The sequence below is a fragment of the Balaenoptera musculus genome, chromosome 12 (genome assembly GCF_009873245.2).
Source record: "Balaenoptera musculus isolate JJ_BM4_2016_0621 chromosome 12, mBalMus1.pri.v3, whole genome shotgun sequence".
In the NCBI taxonomy this organism is placed as follows: domain Eukaryota; kingdom Metazoa; phylum Chordata; class Mammalia; order Artiodactyla; family Balaenopteridae; genus Balaenoptera; species Balaenoptera musculus.
Genome location: NC_045796.1, coordinates 49,747,446 through 49,773,017, shown reverse-complemented (window position 1 = coordinate 49,773,017; position 25,572 = coordinate 49,747,446). Strand labels below are relative to the sequence as shown.

Here is a 25,572-nt window from a genome sequence, read left to right as displayed (position 1 = left end):
ATGGCTGCAGAAAACCATGTAATTTATCTCTTCCATGGCTCTTTTTAATCTGACTTGTAAATCTTCCCTCATTTTGTTACCAACTTCTTAGCAGTAGAAATTCATTACTTAGAACATTTGAAATGAGTTTTCTTCCTTTACAGAATGTCAACAACATCCAGGTGTTTACCTTTATTCCTCTCACTACCGCTCCCTTTCTGGCAATGCCACGGGAACCACACAAAATCTCCAGGGTACTGGGAGAGCCACTGCCTCCGAATCTCTTTTCAATGAGCACTTTGAGCCCTCAAGCTCCTAGGCTGTATTGACTTAGGGTGTGAACAGATTCCTTTGACTCTTAAAATCAACAAGACAGGTTTGATTTCTTCCAAAAGATTTTATTAATATGGCAGGATAATTTATGGAGATACTAGTACACTACATTTTCCCCTTGATCCCTTCCAAGCGGGCAGCCAGGCCATTTGTATTCCTTTGTCTTGTATTTCTAAAGGATGGAAAGCTGAAGCTACTTGAAGACCGTGGCTTTTCCCATCTATTGTTAGAGTCTGAGCTCACTGAAGAAATTATGCTACATGTCTGAGAGGTAAAAGAGAAGAGGTGCCTTTATTTACACTGGAGGAAATAAATGAGATTTCCTTAGGCTGGGAAGGAGTGTAAACTGGTGCGTCCTCATTCCCCTAGCAGCACCCTGGAGAAGTGTCAAGACCTATGGTCTGCTTAGAAAGGTTAGACCACTAAGCGTCAAGGTTTCCAAACATAACAGGGATTCCCATGCTCTGTGGAAACAGAGTCCCTGCATTTCAAGGATCTGTGTGACTTCACACACGGGCATCTCAGCAGTAACCAATGTGGGCTGAAGACTGGAGCAGTCTCTCTCTCCAAATACTATGTATGATCTGGGAATGGCGGGGAGGCAGTGTAAAAGGGAGGAAACTGATGGAGATTAAATTTTCCTGCCATCCTAATGTGACAGGGGCTCAGTTAAGTTCAATTTGATTTAAAGAAAATAAACGTTTTTTAAAAATACATCCAAGTTTGTGACTGCAATTCACATACTAGGAAATACAACAAAAAACAAAGCAAAAAGAGATGGAGAACACAGTAATGGACAAGTTCACGGAACAAGGGACACTGATGCTAATGTCACTCAAGTCTTGCTATACAGATGACGTGGCATACATTAGGTGTGACCTCCCTAGTTCTTTGTCTCCCCTTTCAACTCTGTTAAGGTTGGATACTCCGTGTCATTCCTCCAACCTTAGCTAGCCTGATGCAGAGGTTGACATCTCTAACAGGTCTGTTAAGCTTCCCACTTTCCCAGAAAAGGTAACAGAGTATAGAGGAATATGTCAGACAAGTAAACTTTCCTAATTTTCTAAGTCTCAGTTTCCTAATGTGTAACATGGAAGTTAGACTAATGAGGGCTGATATTTAGCTTGCATGCCTGCTAATAACTTAAACCATACCCGTTGTTAAATTATTGAAACTCTTCCATATCAGTCAGTAACAAGCAAGTGCCCCAAGCGATTTTCGCTTCCCTGTTCTGTTTTAAAACTAGCTGCTTCTATTATTGTTGTTGTCCTTTTTTAAAGCAACAGCTTTATTAAAATATACACATGTCATCAAATTTGTTCTTTTAAAGCATACAATGCAGTAGTTTTTAGTATATGCAGAGTTGTGCATCCATTACCACTAATTCCTGAAAATTTTCATCACCCCCAAAAGAAACCCCACATCCAAGAGCAGGTATTCCCAATTCCTCTTCCCCTCAGGCTGTGGCAACCACCGATCTACTTTCTATCTCTATAGGTTTGCCTATTCTGAACATCTCATATAAATGAAATCATTCAATATGTGGCCTTTTGTGTCTGGATTCTAGGCGTAGTTTTCAAGTTTATCCATGTTGTAGCATGTATCTGTACTTCATTATTTTTGCTGAATAAGATTACATTATATACGTGTAACACATTTTGTTTGCTTTTTTTTATTGCTTCTATTTTTAAGCAAAGATAATTTAGATTTTTAAAGCTGGCGTCTGGGTCTTATGATCTTTTTTAATATTGAGAGTAGAAGGTATTAAGAGTGGACTCCAATTACAGTTCATGGAAATTCCTCCCAATCACCAAAAGGCTTCTTTCAAAGCTGATGCTGATGGGTTATTCTGCCCAATAAGTTTCCTGTTTTCTGTCTGAGAGATGTTTCAACCTTTAAGCTAATTTTCAAAGGGCATGAGCTCTAGGCCATGGAGCCAATACTATAAGGTCTTCTTTCCTCCCAAGGGAATGGTTTACTAGTCTATGTGCTATGTTATAATATTAACATTTACAGATTTTGTATACACATATATTTTTGTAAATACATAGAGTATCTCTGAAAGGGTGCATAAGAAACTGTTAAAAACAATTGCCTGGGCTTCCCTGGTGGCGCAGTGGTTGGGAATCTGCCTGCCAATGCAGGGGACACGGGTTCGAGCCCCGGTCTGGGAAGATCCCACATGCCGCGGAGCGACTAGGCCCGTGAGCCACAACTACTGAGCCTGCGCGTCTGGAGCCTGTGCTTCACAACAAAGAGAGGCCGCGATAGTGAGAGGTCCGTGCACCGCGATGAAGAGTGGCCCCCGCTCGCCGCAACTAGAGAAAGCCCTCGTACAGAAACGAAGACCCAACACAGCCGTAAGTAAGTAAGTAAGTAAATAAATACATACATACATACATACATACATAAATATTGCCTATAGAAAGGGGAGCTGGGGGACAGGGCTGGAAGGCTTACTTTTCAGTCTCTATCCTTTCGTAAATCATTCAAAACAAATAAAAATAATAATTATGTCTTAAATAGTAAACAATAATAACCTCGACTAGAAGTATGAGGCTTGTTTATTTGAAAGGGACATCTTGAGTCATTACACTGACCTCGTAAAACATATTTTCATTCCTCAAGCCTTCACTGTCTGCTGCTCCCTCAGCTTGGACTGTCCTTCTCCTCTTTATCCTCCCTGAACCCTCAATAAAATCTGACAATTTATATAATTTTTCAATTTACAAAGCACTTTTTTTTTTTTTTTTTTTTTAATTTTTTGGCTGCGTCGCAAGGCATGCAGGATATTAGTTCCCCAACCAGGGATGGAACTCTGTGCCCCCTGCATTGGGAGCAGGGAGTCCTAACCACTGGACCACCAGGGAAGTCCCTTACAAAGCACTTTTAGATACATGATCTAATCTTCAAACAAAAAAATATATACAGTGAAGATGAATAATTTTATCCTCATTTAATAAATAAGAACACAGGGGATGAGAAAGTGCAGCAGCTTGTGCCAGGTCACAATTATTATATTTCAGAGGTATAATTCAAATCTACAACTGCTAACAAGTCCAGTGATTTTTCCACTTTTTTTAAGCTACAAAATCCTATTCATTTAATGGAGGAACTGGGTAAAAATGCACAAAAATGTTTACTAAAGTGTTGTGCAATATCAATATTGCACAATAAATACCATCACATAGATCTGTATTTATCATGGAAAATATGGACAAACAGCCATAATACTACATATAGTGAGAAAAGCAAGTTTAAAACAGATGTACACATAAACGATGTGTTTATGTAGAAAAAAGCTGGAAAGATATATTGTGTAGGAAAATGGGTTTTTTTGGTTTTTTTAATAAACTTTGTTTTTTGTTTTACTTTTTATTATTAGTTTTTGGCCGCGCCATAGGGCACGCGGGATCTTAGTTCCCCGACCAGGGATCAAACACGCACCCCCCTGCATTGGGAGCTCGGAGACTTAACCACTGGGCCACCAGGGAAGTCCCCTGGTTGTTTTTTTGTTTTGTTTTGTTTGGCCGCACCGCGTGACTTGCAGGAGCTTAGTTCCGGGACCAGGGATTGAACCCAGGGCCAAGGCAGAGAAAGCACCAAGTTCTGCCCACTGGACCGCCAGGGAATTCCCGAAAAAATGTTTTATCAAAGGGGTGAATGCTTTAAGGTAATAAAAGGGAACACTACTTCTGCTTTTAGGAAGTTATTGCAAGCACAAGCATTTGAGATTTTAAGCAAATTAATGTAGTAAAAGAGAAACTTAAGTGAACCTTTGCCATCTTCATGTTTTATAAAGCTTATCCAACACCACTTAAAACCAGTTAGCCTTGAAGGCCTCATGCCCTAGTTCAGCTAAAGGAAGAAAATGTGCCTGCCTCACTGTTGTCAATCTTTTTTTTTTTTTTTTAATCTTTTCTTTTTGTTGTTGTTCTTAAGGGTTTCAACTTGCCTACACTCCTTGTCTTCAGGGGAACTCCCTTTTCATATTTTGTGCTTCCCAATTCCCTAATCTTTTCACAATATGAAAAGTCAGTAGATTCCTTCCTGAAACTATTGTTGTAACTGTCACTGGAGTACTTAAATGTCTCTACTGTACTGACAAAGTACATGAAAGTACACTATAATGAGGCAGAAACAAAATCCTCAGTAGCATTGATAAACCTGTATTGATCTTCATGGTTGGCAAGTCAGTCCACAGTTGTTATCATTTAACTTGATTGACTTAGAAGTCCTTGCCCAGTTATTTTGCTTCATTAGACATGAAGAATGGAGAAAGTTAAGATGTAAGTGCTTGTTCTTGCTATTAGCTTTCTCTTTGTGACTCCATTCTTTTCATTGTCAACTTATCCCTTACCGTTATCATGCTAACCGTAGCCCTTACACTCATCCCATTCTGCTGTCAGGGCTAGTGGTTGGTGCTGGTACAGGGAGCCCACTGTACAGCAGCATTCTTACCTTTGCCTGCCTAGGGCACCCAGCCTGCCTTTCATCTAATAGGAAAGGTTACTTTTTGCAACTTAGTAATTTCTAGGGTAACCAATATCAGCTTGGCAGCTAAAATTAAGATGTTGCCAAATATTTATTCCCTTTGCCTAAGATTGGATACCCAGTTCAATTGCTTTTCATTTTAATGTCTTCCTCTTCAAAGTTCATACCTCAAAAGAGCAATCAATACATTTACTTCTCTTTCTGCAGAATCCCTAATCTCAGTCATCCATATATGGACTAATTTTCTTTCTGTGCTATCTTCTCATATACAAGCAGATTGTATGCCAAGAGTCCCTTGCTTCTAGCAATTTCTGCTAAAACTTCCAAGTAGACTGTTTCCTTTTACAATTAAATTATTGTATTTATTAATTTGATTGAATCCAGTAAGTCCTTTCTCTAGCTCTGGCTACACTGTCAATAAAAAGATGAAAGCAACAACAACAAAAAAAAAAAAAAAAAAAAAAAAAAAAAGTTGTAATACTCTAAATTTTTATATATTATTACTAATACTAGATTAAATGCACATTAGTGCTTAATATGTTCTTAATAGTGGGATTATCTCATTTAATCCTCACAATAACCAACTTGCCTAAAGGCTTACTGTAAAATAACGCAGCAAAACCGGACGAGTACCAGACCCCAAACCTCATGCTCTTTGGAGGTAGATCATCCTGTCTCACGTACAAAGATCATTTATTTTATAATCAGAAAAATCCATGAGGTTACTTTAAGAAAATCCTGTTCAAAACTTCACTTCGCCGAGTCTCCCGTACTCCCCAAACAATCTGGGTCTCTTACAGCACCTAGGGCAATCTGATTAGCATTGGTTGATCCCTTATTCTACCTCTCCTGGTTGCCTGAAACCCCAGCTCACTTCCTCGCGCAGTGGGCGCCCGATACGTGGAACACTGAGGAGTGCCCTTTACTTGGCTCGTGGAGAACTTGAATTGATGATCAGTGCTCACACGACATTAGGAATTTCTTTCCAAGCATTGTAGGCTGGGGCCACACGAGGCCTCTCCATTTCCCTCGCGCACCGTAGCCTCCTTGCCTGCACCTACTTCATCCCCTCGGCTTCCACAGTGCTTTCGTCCCACCTGGGCGGGGAGCCCGAGGGTTCCCTAGGTCGCGGGACCTGCCCGGCCGGCCCGCCAGGGCCCCGGCTCCGGCTCTCGGAACAGGGACAAGGGGCTCCAGGTGGGCCCGGGAGCCGCCATCTCGCGTGCTGGCAGGAGCAGCGGGCGCGGTCGGAGCCGCGGCGGGGCGGGAGCTGCTGCCCGTACTCAAGATGGCGGCCCCGGCGGGCGGGGCCCACGGCTCGGAGGCCGCGCGGAGGAGCGGCGGCATGGCGGCGGCGGCCGAGGAGCCGAGTCGGGGGTACTGGGACGAGGAGGAGGAGGAGGCAGTGAGTGCGACGGCGGAAGCCCGCGCCGCGGTGGCGAGGGTGGCCGCTCGGCTGTGTGCGGGGAAGGGACTCGCGACGCGGCGGGCGTGCGGGGGCTCCTGGCGGGACAGTGCCCCAGGGCGCGCGGAGCGGCGGGCAGCTGGCCTCAGCCCTACGGGCCACACGGAAGTTCAAGGGGGAAGGAGGGAAGTTACCTTAAGTAACGGCGCGCGCTTCCTCTTGTTGGAAGCAGGACCTAGTTTTCACAAAGGTGGGATCGTTGCACTGGGGAGGTTTGGCTTCTCTCGTTAATGCCTGCTTCTTCTTGCACACTCGCAAGCTAGCGCCTTAACGCCTTTCTCTTCCACCAGGAGCAGTTGGTTCTGGTGGAATTATCAGGAATTATTGATTCAGACTTTCTCTCAAAATGTGAAAATAAATGCAAGATTTTGGTGAGTCTTGTAGAATTGGGGGGTTGTTGTAGATTTTCTTAAATTTAAAACAAGAGTGGTGAAATATACCTGTTCCTAAGATTGATATATTAATTTCACGTGAACAAAGCAGTGAACGCTGGAGACAATCACAGAAGTACAGGGGGACTGTGGGAGCAGCTGGGAGAAAGTTAATGCCTAACTCTGCCTGAGTGTCTGCCTGTGTGGCTGGAGAGAGTTAAAGATTTGGAGGGTTAAAGCATTTTGATATGGAACATTAGGTTTTGAAAAAATAGACCGTTTTATATAGTGAGAAGGGTGAGAAAAACACAAAGGGCAGAGAGGATAATTAGATATGCACACAGAGGTTAAACAGATGCAGACTGGTATATATAGAATGGGTAAACAACAAGGTCCTACTGTATAGCACAGGGAACTATATTTCCATATCCTGTGATAAATGATAATGGAGAAGAATATGAAAAAATGTATATATGTATAATTGAGTCACTGCTGTGCAGCAGTGATTACACAACATTGTACTTCAACTATAGTTCAGTAAAAAATAAAATTAAAAAAACTTCAAAAAATAAAATAAAATATGGAAAACAGACAAAAATAGTGTGGAGAAGGGAGAGAGAATACCTATTAAGAAAGGACTTCAGAGACCTCACACTGTGCTGTTGACTTGAGCTATGGTATCGTGAGTTACCATCTGTTTTATCTTTAAAATCTTTTGAGCATTTTTGACAAAACTTCCTTTGTTCTTACTTTATCTTGAAGAGGATGTTGATTGAAATAGACCTTGCTACTTGGGTATGAATTAAGTAGTCTTCAGTTTGTAGCTGCTGTGATGAGAGCAGTTTTAGCTTATCTTTTACTTGCTAGGACAAGAAGCTCCAGAGGTTCCCCAGCTTTGGAAATCAGTCTCCTTGGTAGCAAGGTTTCATGTAAAAGTCTTGTTCTTTTTTTGCCACGCCACATGGCATACGGGATTCGGGATCTTAGTTCCCTGACCAGGGATCGAACCCGTGCCCCCTGCAGTGGAAGCGCAGAGTCTTAACCGCTGTACCATCAGGGAAGTCCCTTGTGCTTTCTTTTTTAAATTGAGAAATAATTGACATATAACATTATACTAGTTTCAGCTGTACAACATTTTCAGTATTTGCATATATTGTGAAATGATCACCACAATGTCTAGTTAACACCCATCACTATACATCGTTACAATTTTTTTTTCTTCTGGTAAAAACTTTGAAGGTTTACTCTCTTAGCAATTTTCAAATATAAAGTACAGTATTATTAACTACAGTCACCATGATGTTCTTAAACATCCCAGGACTTACTTATTTTATAACTGGAAGTTGGTATCCTTTGAGCCCCCCCTTCACCCATTTCACCCATTCCCCCCACCCCCAAGGCTTTTTCTAATGATGATTTTTTTAATGATCCTATATTCTGTTGTAGGGAATTGATACTGAGAAGCCCATTCTGCAAGTGGACAGCTATGTCTTTGCTGGAGAGTATGAAGGTAGGAGGAAGTCAGAGAGATGAAACTCCCTTTTTTTTTTTATATGCCTTTCAGAGAAAGTAGCTCTGTTACTTCTCAACAAGTTGCCTTCATGTTTTTCTGCAGACACTCTTGGGACCTGTGTTATATTTGAAGAAAATGTTGAACATGGTAAGTGATCGCTATGTTGACTCAACTCTTTTTACTATGAAATATTTCAAACATACTTATGTATGGTGGATATTAAAATTATAAGATCTCATGTACCCCTTGTCTAGCTGTATCAAATCCTCCCGTTTGGTTAGGTAGTTAAAAAACATTCCACATACCTTTGAAGCCCCTTGTATACCCCTCTCCAAACCTACTCCCTTCCTCTGTCTTCAGAGGTAATCACTCTCCTGAATTCGGTGTTTTTCTTTCCTATACCTGATTTTATATTACATATGTATGTATCTGCACACAATAAATAGCACTTTCTGTGTATTTTCACACTTGATATGTTATAGCATATTATACATATTATTCTATATCTTTTTTCAATTAGAGATGTTTCGAGATTTATACGTGTTGATAGATATCTGTTTTTCCTGTTGCTTAAGATTCTATTTGTGACTATATCACAGTTTATTCTCCAATTAATGGACATGTAGGTTGCTTCCATTTTTACCAGTAATTATTAATAACTACTAAAATTTATTGAGTGCTTTCTGTATGTCAGGCACTGTTCTAGGTGCTATAAGTATTAACTCATTGAATCCTCACCACAAGTCTATGAGGTAGATGCCATTGTTATCTTCATTTTGTTATTTGAAGAAACTGAAGCACAGAGAGGTAAATAACATTCCTGAGGTCATACACAAAATAAGAGGCAGAGCCAGGATCTGAGCCCAGGTGGTCTGCTCCAGAGCCCATTTTCTTAATTATGCTTATTAACTCACTACAGAAATGCTGCCATGAATATTTTTATGTTTCCTTGTGCATATCTGTAAAAATGTCTCTCAGGTATACGCTTAGAAAAGGAACTGCTAGATTGATGAGTGTGTGTACTAGATTCAACCATATGAAATTACCAATTTGGGCCGAAGAGCGACAGTTGCATGTGGTTGAACTTAATAGATGTCACTGTGTTGCTTTCTAAAGTGTAGTATCAGCCACACAGTGGCAGGGTGTGGAAGTTTTCCGTGTGCTTCGCATCCTTAGCACAGAGCCTCATCCTCCCTCCTGCCTACGCCCACGGTTTTTATAAAGCTGTGACCCCCAGCAGCAGCATGGCAGCAGTTTTTTTCTCATCTTCTTTCATGATCGGTAATGTTCTCCACTCCAGTCCGGCTTCAAGCAGTAGGTCTGCCTTTGGTCCTTCACTTTGAGTGGCAGAATTTTCGACCTCATTACCCTGTAAGGCCAAATTCCTGGCCCCCCCTTTGCTGCTTCCGGGCTGGAGCCTAATAGGCCCATAGCTTTAATCTCGCTTTGTGTTTCTATCTCCTGGAGATGTTTGTTGTCTTTGAGTTCACTGTGCCTTCGGTTCCTATGTATTTTATCTGATATTTCTCTGTGCTTGGAGCTGGAGGAATGAGTTAAATCTTGAACTTACTACACTATCTTGACAGGAAGTAGTTTAACTCTCTAAACTGGAATCATTGAGGCTTAACATGATTATTTGATGGCATCAAGCAGTATAATAGTGTTCATTTTACATTCTAGTGGATGCAGAAGGCAATAATAAAACAGTGCTAAAATATAAATGCCACACAATGAAGAAGCTCAGCATGACAAGAACTCTTCTGACAGAAAAGAAGGAAGGAGAAGAAAACATAGGTTAGTTCACTTAGTTCTCTGAAAATCGGTGATTTAGTATTGGCTTTATGAAACACTGCTGCCAGGATGTTCTTTGTACTTTATAGTAATAACTATATGTGATAGGTAAAGTATATTAAAATTGAGGGTACTCCATGAAAAGTACCAAGCATAGATTTAAAATTTAGTTGAATTCTCACATAGCAGGGGGCACTGGAGACATATAAGAAATTTCTATCTTCTTTGCATTGGAAACGATTGTGAGGAGTTTGTCAAGAAACTTGACATGATTTCAACCCCAGGGAATTCAGCACCTACTTCTCCTCTCTCTCTGTCTCTCTCTGTCTCTCTCTCTCTCATTAAAACTTCTTTGTAAGTGCAGAAGATATGATGATAGCATTCCCAAGGAGTAACCCAAGGAGTAACCCCATAGGATCTCCTGAACTTTTGGCAGATGCAGTAACCTTCCCCAAGATGCTCACAACTGGAAGAAGCTGGCTTTATATGTGGGAGGGGCTCTAGGACCACAGTTGTTAGTCCCGTGTCTCGTTCTTAATAAGCATCCATTTAGCCTTCTCCAGTTGCTCGTCATCCCACACTAGAGACTTTAGGCCAGTGCTTCTTGCACCCATAGCAGGTGCATGTTTGTGGAGATGAACAAATAAACACTTGGTGGTTTAAAAGCCCATTGCTCACCACACCAACCTCTTTCTCTTGCCCTAGGGAATTTGGGAAACGGTCAGAATAAAGGTGTTTGTCCACCAAAAAAAAAAAAAGCTTATTGCTCAAAGACATATTTGAAACGCTAGTAAATGAGACCCTATTGATGAATATTCATGGTTTGATTTATTGTATTTTAAGGAATAAACATTTGAAGGTACATTAATCATTTAGAAATTAATTATACCAGCTACACATGACTATATAACAAATCTTTGTTCTTATATATTCCACAATTATCCCTTTTTTTAGGCACTCCAAAAATAATAGGAAGAAGTAGGCACTTGAAGTTCTAGAATGAATTCGAAAGGCAGATACAGATCAGATAGCTTAGCTGTCATTTAGATATTCTTTTTAAAGGAAGTTATGTAATTCCCTCTCCTATAGTCCTTAATAATCTAATAGATCTTTGGGAAGATTTGGGTGTATCTTTCAATCAAATAAATTAGTAACCAACTATTCAAGGCTGTATTGGTTATCTGTTGCTGCATAAAAAGTTACCCCTAAACTTAAAGGCTTAAAACAACAACAGAACACCATCTTCCATGTTTCTGTGAATCAGGAATTGGGGAGCAGCTTAGCTAGGTTGGTCTGGCTGGGGTCTCTCATGAGGTTGCAGTCATTGTGTTGGCTGGGCTGTAGTCATCTGAAGGCTTGAGTAGGGCCGGAAAATCTAATTGTAAGATGGCTCACTCACATAGCTGGTGAGTTTGTGCTGCCTGTTAGCAGAAGGCCTCACTTCCTCACCTCCTCACACTACTGTCTGAGTGCCCTCCTGACATGGCAGCTGGCTTTCCCAGACCAAGTGATCCTTAAGAACAAGGTAGAAGCCACAATGTCTTTTATGAACTATCCTTAGAAGTCACATTCTGTCATTTCTGTGATATCCTATTCCATGTGGGAGGGGACGACACAGGGGTGTGCATGTCAGGAAGGTGAGGATCATTGGGGACCATCTTGGAGGCTGGCTGCCAAACATGGCAAGATGCTGGAGGCAGAACAAAATAGACAGGAGATGTGGTCCTTACTTTCTAGGAACTTGTACTCTAAAGCAAATCACATTGAAACAGACATGGATGACTATAACTCGACACCCCTTTCACTCAACTTATTTTAAGTATCTGTTATGTGCCAAGTATGCTAGATAACAGAGTAGGCTTTAGGATGGCTTTGAGGTTTTGAACTTGGTGACCAGGAGAATGACGTTATAGCAAGAAAAAAATATGAAGTCAATAATTGAAGCTGAACTGGAGGGAAAGAACAAATCGATTTTTGAAAGAGGGAGACTTTATAGTAGTAATACATGAGAAAAGATATGGGATCAACAGTAAGGATGGTTCAACAAACAGCTGCAGAGGAGTTAGTTTATGATGGGGGATAGGAACAGATGGGTGCGTGAACAGGGTGACAAGGTAGGTTGGTATATCTTACAGATATCTAATGGAACTTTGAAGATAAGAGTAAACAGCTTGGGCTATAGGAATTGAGGATCCATTGAAAATACTTGACTGAAAGGGTCATAAGGATGAAAGAAAAAAGTGGCTAGCATTATTGGAGCAATTTTTTTTTTAAGATTTATTTATTATTTATTTATTTTGTTTATTTTTGGCTGTGTCAGGTCTTAGTTGCAGCATGCGGCATCTTCGTTAAGGCATTTGGGATCTTTCGTTGCGGCGCGTGAGCTCTTCGTTGTGGCGCACAGGCTTCCCTCTAGTTGTGACGTGCAGGCTCCAGGGCACGTGGGTTCTGTAGTTTGCGACACGCAGGCTCTAGTTGAGGCGCGCAACCTCAGTAGTTGTGGCATGCGGGCTTAGTTGCCACGTGGCATGTGGGATCTTAGTTCCCTAACCAGGGATCAAACCTGTTTTCCCCTGCATTGTAAGGAGGATTCTTTACCACTGGACCACCAGGGAAGTCCCTGGAGCAGTTCTTGATTATGGGAGTTCATTGACAGGTAAGGGCTTTGACTGTGAGTATGGAAAGGAACAAAAAATTTTTTTCAAGGGTTTTTTTTGGAGAGGTGTCTTATTTCACAGTTGGATTTTTCAACTCAAAATGACAAATAAATGTTGACTCAGAAGATGATAGAGTGGTATCATCCATTGTATTATGAAAACTGAATGGGTAAGGAGAAAATTGTAGGGAAGTGACAAAATTTTCTTCAAGACAAAAGATGGCAGTGGGAGCTCAGTTATCTCTCAGAATGAGTTGGGAATTGGACTCTGGGAAAAGGGCTTGGAATAGTAACTGAAGTTGATTACTTTTAGTGATTTTGATGATGCATACCCTATAGGCATTCCTAGGTCTCCATGTAAGATGGAAATTACATGATCATTTATCAGTAGGTACAGGCACCATGTTCCTTTCTTTACGTTGGGGTTTTATTTTGATAAATATTCATATGAACATTTAAATTAAAAATATATGTAAGTAACTGAAATTCCTTTTTCATGTTTCTTGGTTTGTCCCCCTGCCTCCTACATTAGGTGGTGTGGAATGGCTGCAAATCAAGGAAAATGATTTCTCCTGTAGACCCAACATGATTTGTAGTTTTCTGCATGAAAATGAAGAGGATGAAGTTGTAGCTCCAGACCCAGATAAATCTTTGGAGTTGGAAGAGCAAGAGATTCAAATGAAAGATAATTCAAACCTGAGTTATGAACAGGAGAAACCACCGAACTTGGATATAGAGGATTCTGGTCCTCTTATTGATATCCCTTCTGAGACAGAAGGCTCTGTTTTTATGGAAACTCAAGAAACTGCCTTAGAAATCACTCCTAGATGAAATGTTTCTCATAAAAACTAGTCATGAACTTTTTAGAGTTTTTATATAAAATAACTGGCTTTGTAGTTTTCAGTTCACAATTTTATTATTTTTGTTGGCTATATACACATTTCCAATTATAATATAGTTTAATATACTAGAATCATTAAGGACCAGATACGAGTTTTTAAAAATATGGTTTCAATGACTATAGGGACCCTTCTGTGATGAGTCCTTTAAAATGGGGGTTTTACTAAGGTAAGTGTGAGTTTCTATTGCAGCCACCACAAATTACCACAGACTTAGTGGCTAAAGTGTATTAAGCTACATAAGTGTATTGTCTTATAGTTTTGTAGGTCAGCCATCTGATATGGGTCTCACCTGGGCTAAAATCAAGGTATTTGCAGAGCTTCATTCTCTTCTGGACGTGGCGTGGGGGACTCCATTTCCTTGTTCATTCAGTTGTTGGCAGAATTCAGTTCTTTGCAGCTGAAGGATCACGGTCCCATTCCCTTGCTGTTGGCTGAGAGCCATGCCCAGCTTCTAGAGGCTGCCTGCATTCCTTCACTCATGGTCCCCTTCTCTTCAAAGCCAGCAATGGTCAAGTCCCTCTCAGTCTTTGAATCTCTCCTGCTTCTTCCATAATCTTATTGATGATGGACCCTTCTGCCTTCTTTTAAAGGTCCATTTGATTACACTGGGCACATCTGGGTAACTTCCCTATTTTAAGGTCTATAACCTTAATTCCATCTGCAAAGTCCCTTTTGCCATGTAATTTAAACAGGCATAAAACTGAGAATTATGGCATGAAAATATTTAGGGGGCCATTTTCCAGTCTACCAAAGTCAGTATTACTCCTGAGAATAGAAAAAGAATTCAGAAGTGCTTAAGGGTGAAGGTACAGTTCTGATATTCCAGCTGTAATTTCACTTCTTTCCCACTGAAGAAAGATGATTGGAATTCAGCTGTAACATTCTACAATATTATGGTGATAACCTAGATCTACCCTAGCTTGTATTTTTTTAAGTAGTCACAAACTTTGATACAGGTTGAACTATATGAAATTACCAATATTTGTTTCTACAGAACTCTGCAATTTTGTATGGTTTAACCTGGTACTAATAAGTTAAAACACTCCTCACGTTAATTATATCTCACAGCTGTTGGAGGTGTAACTTTGTTGTGACAGATTAGAGAACTAATGTTCTAGGATGAGGAATTTTTTCCTTCAGTAGGTTTTGTAAATTTTTACTGTTTATTTGGAAAACAAACTTACCCTGATTAAAAGCATTTCCAAATCATAAGTGTGTATCCTCCCAATTTTCATATGACTTTAGTGTCAGCTTTTGTTTAATCAAAAGCTTATTTTTTTCTACCAAATGGTATGAAGTCTCTATGTGGAGAGACTGCTAATTACTTGAGCCAGCATCTGGTCTTCCTTTATTTCTTTGTAACAGAATCCCAGAATTTATTCAGGTTAGCAGTGTGCCCAGCTTTCCTCATATATATGAAAGTGGCCGTATTATCTAGATGTTAGTTCTTCACAGCTTGATCTATACTTTCAATGCAATCCAAAATAAAATCACAGCAAGGGGGCTTCCCTGGTGGCGCAGTGGTTGAGAATCTGCCTGCCGATGCAGGGGACACGGGTTCGAGCCCTGGTCTGGGAAGATCCCACATGCCACGGAGCGACTAGGCCCGTGAGCCACAACTGCTGAGCCTGCGCGTCCGGAGCCTGTGCTCCGCAACGGGAGAGGCCGCGACAGTGAGAGGCCCGCGCACCGCGATGAAGAGTGGCCCCCGCTCGCCGCAACTGGAGAAAGCCCTCGCACAGAAACGAAGACCCAACGCAGCCATAAATAAATAAATAAATAAAATTAAAAAAAAAAAAAAAATCACAGCAAGGTTTTTATGGATATTGTCAAACCAACTCTAAAGTTTATATGGAGAGGGAAAGACCCAGAATAGCCAATACAATATTGAAGAACATAGTAGGAGGACTTCACGACTTACTATAAAACTACAGTAATAGAGACAGTGGGAACTGCTGAAAGAATGGACAAATAGGTCAATGGAAGAGAATAGAGAGCCCAGAAATAGACATACATATAGTAAACTGATCTTAGATCAAGGAGCAAAGGCAATACAATGGAGCAAAGATAGTCTTTTCAATAAATGGTCCTGGGACAACTGAATATCCATATGCAAAAGAAAGAAGTGGGACCCCCCCCATCTCTACTATATATATATATATTTATTTATTTATTTATTCAAAACGGACCAAAGGTCTAACTGAATGTAAGAGCTTAAAATGATAAAACTCTTTGAAGAAAATATAGATATAAATCTTTAGAGACTTCACTGGTGGCCCAGTGGTTAAGAATCCGCCTGCCAATGCAGGAGACATGGGTTCAGTCCCTGGTCTGGGAAGATCCCACATGTTGCAGAGCAACTTAGCCCGTGTGCCACAGTGCCGCAGACCGGCTGCAGAAAGCTAGAAGTTCCTGGCGGTGAGGGGTAAGGAACTGAAAAGCACCAGTATGGGGTCAGAAGGGCCAAGACAACTGATGGTTGCAAGGCAAGTTTATTCAAAGAGCATGAATGTATATATAGGTTTAGTACAGAACGAATACCAGACAACAAATCAGCAAACCTTGTATTTCCACATAATTCTGTCGCCACTATCTATGCGCCATTATCTATGCGCCACTATCTATGCACCACTATCTATGCACCACTATCTATGCACCACTATCTATGCATGCCTTATGGGCCATTCTTTGGAGATACAGACTTCCCCCTCAGGGCAGCACGTCCTTCTTCTGGGGAACAACCAGGGGCTCTTAGATCCAGAGCAGGCACCTGGAACGAAACTGGCCGCAAGCCATTTTCCTTTTTTACGCTCAATACCGCAGCGTCAGGAGTGCATACCAAGAAAGAGACAAGCAGTTCTCCGGAAAGCAGAAAGCTGAATAAGCTTACAGCTTGGGGGCCACCACACCACAGCAACTGAGCCTGCACTCTAGAGCCTGTGAGCCACAACTACTGAGCCCATGCACCACAATTACTGAAGCCTGCATGCTCTAAGGTCTGTGTGCTGCAACTATGGAAGCCCACGCGCCTAGAGCCCGTGTTCCCCAGCAAGAGAAGCCACCGCAATGAGAAGCCCACGCACCACAACGAAGAGTAGCCTCTGCTCACCTCAACTAGAGGAAGCCGGCGTGCAGCAACGAAGACCCAATACAGCCAAAAAAAAAAAAAAAAATCTTTTATTATGTTGGATTAGGAAATGGCCTCTTAGATGTAACACGAAAATTGCAAGCAACGAAAAAAAAAATGGATATATTGCACTTCATCAAAATTGAAAAGTTTTTCGCTTCAAAGGACACTATCTAGAAAATGAAAAAGCCTATTCAATTGGAGAAAATATTTGCAAATTATATATCAGATAAGGGACTTGTATGTAGAATATATTGGAAACTATTACAACTCAACAATAAAAAGACAACCCAATTTAAAAATGAGCAAAGATTCGAATAGACATTTTCCTGAAGAAGGTATACAAATGGCCAATCAGCCCATGGAAAAAATGCTCAAAATCGTTTGTCATCAGGGAAATGCAAGTGAAAACCACAATGAGATACTACTTTACACCTGCTAGGGTGGCTTAATGAAAAAAGATGGACAATAGCAAATTTTGGAGAGGAATGGAGAAGTTGGAACCTGTGATTAATAGAATAATGCTCTCCCCAAAAGATGCCCATGCCTAAACTCAGGGATCTGTGAATATGTTACCTTAATTGGCCAAAGGGAATTTGCTATATGATTAAGTTAAGGATCTTGCGATGGGGGTTATTATTGTGGATTATCCAGTTGGGCCACATGTAATCACACGGGTTTTATAAGAGGGATTCAGAAGTGTCAGAGTCAGAGAAAAAGAAGTTGTGGCAGTAGAAACAGAAGTTCAAGTGATGCCTTTTGAAGATGGAGGAATACCAAGGAATGCAAACAGCTTCTATAAACTGGAAAGGCAAAGAAACAGAGTCTCCCTGGAGCTTCTGGGGGAATGTAGCCCTACTGACAACTTAATTTTAGACGTGTAAAACTAATTTTAGGCTTCGGGCTTCTAGAACACTAACATAATAAATTTGTGTTATGACAGTAAATTTGTGGTAATTTGTTACTGCACCAATAGAAAAACCAATTCCAAACCCTCTTACATTGCTAATGGAAATGTAAAATGGTGCAAACAGAAAATAGTTTGGCAGTTCCTCAAAATGTCAAACATAGAATTACCACATGCAGTTCTACTCCTAGAGAACTGAAAACAAAAGTCTACACAAAAACTTGTACATAGGGCTTCCCTGGTGGCGCAGTGGTTGAGAATCTGCCTGCCAATGCAGGGGACACGGGTTCGAGCCCTGGTCTGGGAAGATCCCACATGCCGCGGAGCAACTGGGCCCGTGAGCCACAATAACTGAGCCTGCACGTCTGGAGCCTGTGCTCCACAACAAGAGAGGCCGCGATAATGAGAGGCCCCGTGCACTGCAATGAAGAGTGGCCCCCACTTGCCACAACTAGAGAAAGCCCTCGCACAGAAACGAAGACCCAATACAGCCATAAATGAATAAAATAAATAATAAATAAAAATAGTGTTAAAAAAAATCTGTAAAAAAAAAAAAAAACTTGTACATAAATGTTCAAAGTAGCATAATGCATAATAGTACAGAAGTGGAAACACAAGTGTTCATAAATTTTTGAATGGATAAACAAACAGGGTATATCCATAGAATGGACTATTATTCAGTCCTAAGTAAAGAAATTAATGTACTAAGAATGAAGTACTGATACATGTTACAACACATATGAACCTTAAACATGAACACTTATGAACATAGTAAGTGAAATAAGCCAGATACAAAAGGCCACATATTGTATGAAACCATTTATATGGTATGTTCTCAATAGGCAAATCTATGGAGACATAGATTAGTGGTTGCCAGGGGTTGACAAGGGTGGAAAGTGGAGAGTGCTACTGGGTTATGAGAGGGGTGATAAAAATGTTTTGGAATTAGATAGTGGTGATGGATGTGCATCTTTGTGAATACACTAAAAACCAAGAAATTGTACACTTTACGGGGTAACTTATGGTATGTGACGTATACGACAACTTAAACATTGGGGGGAATATAACGATCAGAAGTGTTATTTTCTGCATACATTTTATGTGCCAGGCACTGTGGCAGTTATAAACTCTGTTTATAAACTCTGCCTCACTGATCTCACAGTTTTGTCAACAGTGCATATTTCACATTGATAATTTTAGTGACTATGTGAGTACCTACCATGCCACCAACCTTTCTAGCATCCTGGAGGATTCCCAGATGAATAACACCTGGTCCCTGAATATCTGAGTCCAGGTATACACATGAGACAGGCTGGGACCTGGGACCATTTCCTGCAGTGCTGCAATGCTTGCACCTAAACAAACGTCTCCTGGAGTAACAAAATACAAAGAAACTATAAGAGACTAAAAATATGTGCATGCACAGTTGGGGCAAATTATGGGCAAGAAATAAAAAGATCAGAAAAACCCCATTGCCACTTCTGGAGAGCTGGGAGCAAAGGGAGCAAAAGCAGGGTACTGCCCATGCCCCCTGCAACCAACACCACCAAATGCATGAGCAAACCACCTAAGCTACCCCTCCAGCCCACCCCTGGACACACCCTACCCTCACCCCATATAAGGAACCAGCTCACCTGCGCCCCACCCTCTACCTTCGGAACTAGCAAGGGAACCTGTTACTTGGTTTTGCTCCTTCCTGCAGCCACAGAAGCCCCCAAAAAGCCTTGTCTGAATTTCTTGACTGGTCTCTTACCCATTTCTATTGATTGGGGAAGGCCAAGAACCCTGGTCTATCACACACAGGTGTGTACATCAAGCTCCAAGAGGAGCCTGTTGATTTCCGGAAAAGAGCCAAGACAAACACCTGCAACCAAGGAAACAGAGCGCTATTTCATCCGAAACGGCCGCCAGCGCCTCCAAGCATCCACGTCGTTAGCGGTGCCAGGAAGTGACGTCACGCCCAAGTTCCGGTTCCGCCTCGGTCGACGCGCTGCCGTATCTCCTGTAACCCTGCGGTACGCGTGCGTGCGCCAGGTGGTCGCTGCGGTAGCATGGACGCTTTGGATCGAGTTGTGTAAGTGCAGTGGGTTCTTTCCCCGGGTAACGTTGGGGAGAAGGGCCTCTGTAGCGGGACGGAGGAGTAGCGTCCCTGCCTCCCACTCCTCCTGGCCGCCCACGCTCCTTCCTCGCACCCGTTGCCACTCCGTGAGGATGTATCCACTAGTTTGGGTCTCCGTGTGTTGGGGCGGCCTGCGGGGAGACGGAGAGCAGGGAAGGCCGTGTGTGGGAGCCGCGGCGTGGAGGTGGCACCGAGGCGTTGGCCGCTTTTATCCTAGACAATTAGGAGTGTCTCGGCTTCCGCAGAAGTGAGAGGAAGGTGGGAGAGGTGTTCTGGCCACAGAACACCTGAGTGAGGTGCTCTGAGCACAGGCCTGGGAATGTGACAGATTTAGGTGACAGTCCGGGCCCGTCCACTTAAAGCTATGCGATTGGGCCATTTAGTCTCCGTAAGTCTCAGTTTACTCTGTAAAATAGCGTTCATAATAGTCGTACTTCATAGAACTGTGAGGAATATTTGCGAGAATGTATGTAAAGGCTTTGCGGCAGCACGTAGAGATGCTCATTAGCTTTTTTTCTTTTTCCCAAACTTGTACACTTCTCTGAGTTATCCTTGGGTAATGTCTGCCGCAATGTCTTGGGTAATGTTAGTCCAGAAAATGTTTATCGATCTCATAAATAGTTCTGCTATTATTTGCTATGGTTTTCTTGCGTTTTACCTGGGTTAACGTAATCAAAAGGACAGATTATTCTTTTGGTCATTAAATTAGGGATTTTTGCACATGTGCTGAATATTCCTCTGCAGGTGTGGGGACTGCAAAGATGAGTAAGACTAGTTTACTGTGTCATTGTGGGACAAACAGCTAATAAAACGTACAAGGTGTTACTTGCATTAGTTGCTGGTTAGTCAGAAGCAATAAAGTACATGGAATATAGAACATACAGCACTTTTATTGGGTTATAGACACACTAACTCTCTCTTGATTTGACTTAAAAAGTACTGTGTATCTTTATCAACCAGTAAATGATTAGAAGCTTTAAATGTGCTTGACATTTTATCTGGTGAATTTTTAAAGTCTGCATGGTAAAGTAAGTTTGTGTATATTCTGTTTTTCTTTTACTTCACGAAGTGTCCATGGGACCGGAAGGAGGGAGGGTCATAGTTATTTAAGAGAAGAGGAATTATTTCAGTAGATGGCAGAGAACTGTTGGAAAATCAAGATTCTCACTGTAGTGTAAGCAGAGGTGAACAGAGTGTATAAAAGCGTTCTACTCCTGCTGTCACATCATAAAATCAGAATAATGGATTTGTTTTCCCTTCATATCTTGCAGAGTGATTGGTCTAGGTTAGTTTTTTTTTTTTTTTTTAATGCCTTTTTAATTTTTTGGCTGCGTTGGGTCTTCGTTGCTGCGTGCGGGCTTTCTCTAGTTGTGGCGAGCGGGGGCTACTCTCTTGCAGTGCGCGGGCTTTTTATTGCAGTGGCTTCTCTTAGTTGCAGAGCACAGGCTCTAGGTGTGCAGGCTTCAGTAGTTGTGGCTCGTGGGCTCTAGAACGCATGCTCAGGAGTTGGGCGCACGGGCTTAGTTGCTCCGCGGCATGTGGGGTCTTCCCGGACCAGGGCTCGAACCTGTGTCCCCTGCATTGGCAGGCGGATTCTTAACCACTGTGCCACCAGGGAAGTTCTATCTCTTTTTTTAAATAAAAGGTTTAGAAAACAGTAATAAAAGAATGCTGGGAATATAAAAATGGGAGTCTTTTTAAAGACTATATCTAATAAAATTAACACTTATTTAACAGTAATAACTGAATATCTTTTACTAATATTTCCCTAAAAAGTGAGATTTTGTTTATTGATGGAATCCTAACTGATAAATGTCATGTAATGTCTCTGTTGATTTTTAAGAATTTGCACATAAGTCATGGTTTTGTAATATGAGGAAAATGTTCTAAGATGTTATGAATTGTGATTTTTCCGAATAGAAAGCCCAAAACAAAAAGAGCCAAGAGATTCCTTGAGAAAAGAGAACCGAAACTCAGTGAAAATATTAAAAATGCTATGCTGATTAAAGGGGGCAATGCAAGTTCAACAGTGACACAAGTACTTAGAGATGTGGTACGTATATATATACTTTTTAAATGGTGTTGAAATCATTTTAGGAAATTTTTAGTATACTAGTTGGGCTGCCTGAGAAACACATAGATAAATTTGGCTTGCCTTAAGAAATACTAGCCTTAGAGAAAAGCTAACGTCTCACCAAGGCACTGACTACTGGTTTTCCTTACAGCAGCTAGTTCCCTTAGTAAATTTCACCTGATTTCAACTACTAGCATTTGATTTACTCACATTTCAGGAACATATCTAATTTGTAAAATGAGGTAACTGCATATTACTATCTATTTATTCTTTCAACAATACCAATTACTGTGCTAGGTGCTAGGAATTAATAGTTACATAAGACACAGTCTTTCCCTTCAGTGAGCTTAGTGAGGAAGACAGATAAGTAAAAGTTAACAGCATTGTGAATGAAGTGCTGTGCTGGAGGTACACACAGGGTAGGATGGGAGGCTGAGTTAAAATCCCACGGGGGTTGCCACACACAGGATGGGCTTCCTAGAGATGACACTTAAGTTTCATTTTGAAGGAGGAGTTGGAACAAGAAGGAGAAAAGGAAGAGGAAGAGAAGGGCTTCCAAGGCTGAGGAAAAAGCTTGTGCAAGAGGGCGTGTGAATGAGCATGATGCATTTGGGGAACTGCAGATAATTGGGGATGGCTAAAGGAGAGTGGGCTAGATGAAGCTAGAATTTAAGGAAATGAAGGGAATCATTTAAATTGAATAGAATATTGAAAGGGCATAGAAATTTTTAATTAGGAAAGTCCCAGCTAAGAATATTAAGCTCGTGTTGCAAGTTATAAGTGATCAAAAGGGAGCCATGCAGAAGATAGCAGAATAGGATTCAGGGAGCAGGATAATCTTGTATAATGACTGTTATAATGCTTGATTTTTACCTCTGCTTTTCAGAATGTGTTTTGTTTTGAAAGCTATAAATTATGTTTTACAGTATGCACTGAAGAAACCATATGGAGTTCTGTATAAAAAGTAAGTCATGATTTCTTTTATTTCACTTATTAAATTATACTGTTTTGTTATAAAAGTAACAACCAACCACTTTATGGGAGATTTAGAAAAATATATATTTTTTTAATAAATTTATTTATTTTATTTTTGGCTGCGTTGGGTCTTCGTTGCTCGCATGGGCTTTCTCTAGTTGCGGCGAGCAGGGGCTACTCTTCGTTGCGTTGCATGGGCTTCTCATTGAAGTGGCTTCTCTTGTTGAGGAGCACAGGCTCTAGGCGCGCAGGCTTCAGTAGTTGTGGCACATGGGCTCAGTAGTTGTGGCTCGCGGGCTCCAGAGCGCAGGCTCAGTAATTGTGGCGCACAGGCTTAGTTGCTCTGTGGCATGTGGGATCTTCCCGGACCAGAGCTCGAACCCGTGTCCCCTGCATTGGCAGGAGGATTCTTAACCACTGCATCACCAGGGAAGCCCCAGAAAAATATTTTGGTTAAAAAATGCTACAGTTCCTTACATACATAGCTATGAGTATTTTATTTTTATTTAATTAATTAATTTATTTAAAAATATTTATTTATTTGGCTGCGCTGGGTTTTTGGTTGTGGCGTGCAGGATCTAGTTCCCTGACTAGGGATCGAACCCCGACCCCCTGCATTGGGAGCACGGAGTCTTAACTGCTGGACCACCAAGGAAGTCCTGCTATGAGTATTTTAAAATTTGTTGCTTTCCCGTCTGTGTTTTCATTTGTACTGAATATTCTTACAGAGTTGTAATCATAGCATGTATGTATTATTTTTAAATAGTAATAGACTTACAGAAAAGTTACAAAAAGAGTAGAGTTCCCATATACCCTCTCCCAGCATCTCTTAATGTTATAACTTCCATAACCATAATACAATTATCAAAAGTAAGAAATGAACATTGGTACAATAATGTTAATTAAATCACAGGCTTGATTTGGTTTGCACTAGTTTTTTCTTTTTCTTTTTTTATAAATTTATTTATTTTATTTATTTATTTTTGGCTGTGTTGGGTCTTCATTGCTGCGCACGGGCTTTGTCTAGTTGCAGCGAGCAGGGGCTACCCTTCGTTGCAGTGCATAGGCTTCTCATTGCGGTGGCTTCTCTCGTTGTGGAGCATGGGCTCTAGGCGCACGGGTTTCAGTAGTTGCGGCATGCGGGCTCAGTAGTTGTGGCTCACGGGCTCTAGAGCACAGCCTCAGTAGTTGTGGCGCACGGGCTTAGTTGCTCCGCGGCATGTGGTATCTTCCCGGACCAGGGCTCAAACCCATGTACCCTGCATTGGCAGGTGGATTCTTAACCACTGCGCCACCAGGGAAGCCCCAGTTTTTTCATTAATATCCTTTTTGTCTTCCAGGATCCCACATTGTGTTCAGTTGTCACATCTCCTTAGTCTCCTCCAGTTTGTTACAGTTCCTCAATCTTTCCTTGTCTTTGATGACCTTGACACTTTTGATGAGTATTTGTCAGTTATTTTGTAAAATATCCTTCAGTTTGCTCTTGTCTTAAGTTTCTCATGAGTGGATTGAGATTATGCATTATGGGCAAGAATGCCACAAAAGTGACGTGCCTTTTTCAGTAAATCATACCAGGGAGTACATGATGTCTTATTACTGGTGTTGTTAACCTTGGTTAAAGTGATGTCTGCTGGGTTTCTCCACTAAAAAGTTTCTATTTTCCCCTTTGTAATTAACAAACATTTAGAGGAGATAGTTAGAAACTGTGCAAATAATCCTATTTCTCCTCAAACTTTTGCTTATTCATTTTAGCATTCATCAGTGGATCTTGTCTACAACAGTGATTACTGTGGTGTTCTAGTAGTGGTTTTTGATTTCTCTCATTCCCTCTACGTTTATTAATTGGAATTCTGTAAGGAAAATCTGTCCCTTTTCCTCCATTTGTTTAATTACTTATTTATGTCAGTGTGGACTTACAGATATTTATTATGTTCTTTGGGGTTATAATCCAGTGCTGCCATGATTTATTTATTTATTTAATTTTTGGCTGCGTTGGGTCTTCCTTGCTGCACACGGGCTTTCACTAGTTGCAGCGAGCAGGGGCTACTCTTTGTTGCGGTGCGTGGGCTTCTCATTGCGGTGGCTTGTCTTTGTTGTGGAGCAGGGGCTCTAGGCTTGCAGGCTTCAGTAGTTGTGGCACTCAAGCTCAGTAGTTGTGGCACATGGGCTTAGTTGCTCCACGGCATGTGGGATCTTCCCGGACCAGGGCTCGAATCCTTGTCCCCTGCATTGGCAGGCAGATTCTTAACCACTGCGCTACCCGGGAAGTCCTGTCATGATTTATTTTGTTGCATAAATTGTTCTCCATTTGGCCATTGGGATCTCTGTCAGGTTGGCCTTTCAAAGTGCCCCCTGTGTTTGAGCACTTCCTTTCTGGCACCACAAGATGCTCTGGGTTCATCTTGTAGTTTTCATTGCCACAGCCCTGGAATCAGCCCTGGTTCCATATATTGGAGACTGATAATTTAGAAACAGGTCTGGGCACTAAGTATGCTCAGTTGCTACTGGAGTGTCATTGTCTCTAGGTCCTCTCAGCAGACAGAGCTTGAAAATAAATATTATGTACATTAACCTATGCATGTACGCACGTCTATATTTGTTTATATTTATTTATATACTAAAAAACCCTGAGTTGATACTGATACTTCCTAAAAAATCATGAGTGCATACTAGTGCTTCCGATTCCAGTCGAATACCAGAGACTTCATTCTAGCCTTTCTCCTTTTCTTCTTTGTATCTTCTATCTTCTGACAGTAAGAAACCTTGCTTTTTTTACAATATATTTACTTATTTGTGTAATTCTAGCAGTTTCAGAATTTCTAACCTTATAAGAAACAATTTTACTAACTAGAGTATGGAATTTGTG

The 25,572-nt window shown here is 41.2% G+C and overlaps 2 protein-coding genes across 2 annotated transcripts in view; both read left to right on the top strand.

Moving 5' to 3' along the window:
• The first annotated feature begins 6,102 nt into the window (after positions 1-6,102).
• On the top strand, positions 6,103-14,376 carry GTF3C6 (general transcription factor IIIC subunit 6). Its single transcript, XM_036872171.1, has 6 exons — positions 6,103-6,211; positions 6,562-6,642; positions 8,089-8,152; positions 8,258-8,302; positions 9,836-9,949; positions 13,135-14,376. The coding sequence occupies exons 1-6, from the start codon at positions 6,152-6,154 to the stop codon at positions 13,431-13,433; spliced, it is 663 nt and encodes a 220-aa protein (XP_036728066.1). The 5' UTR covers positions 6,103-6,151; the 3' UTR covers positions 13,434-14,376.
• Positions 14,377-19,497: 5,121 nt separating this feature from the next.
• RPF2 (ribosome production factor 2 homolog) overlaps positions 19,498-25,572 on the top strand; it is a 39,052-nt gene continuing 32,977 nt past the window's right edge. Inside the window, exons 1-3 of the mRNA XM_036872168.1 lie at positions 19,498-19,612; positions 21,578-21,710; positions 22,658-22,695. Coding sequence (XP_036728063.1) covers positions 19,590-19,612; positions 21,578-21,710; positions 22,658-22,695 — 194 coding nt within the window. The 5' untranslated portion in view covers positions 19,498-19,589. The remainder of the gene's footprint in view (positions 19,613-21,577; positions 21,711-22,657; positions 22,696-25,572) is intronic.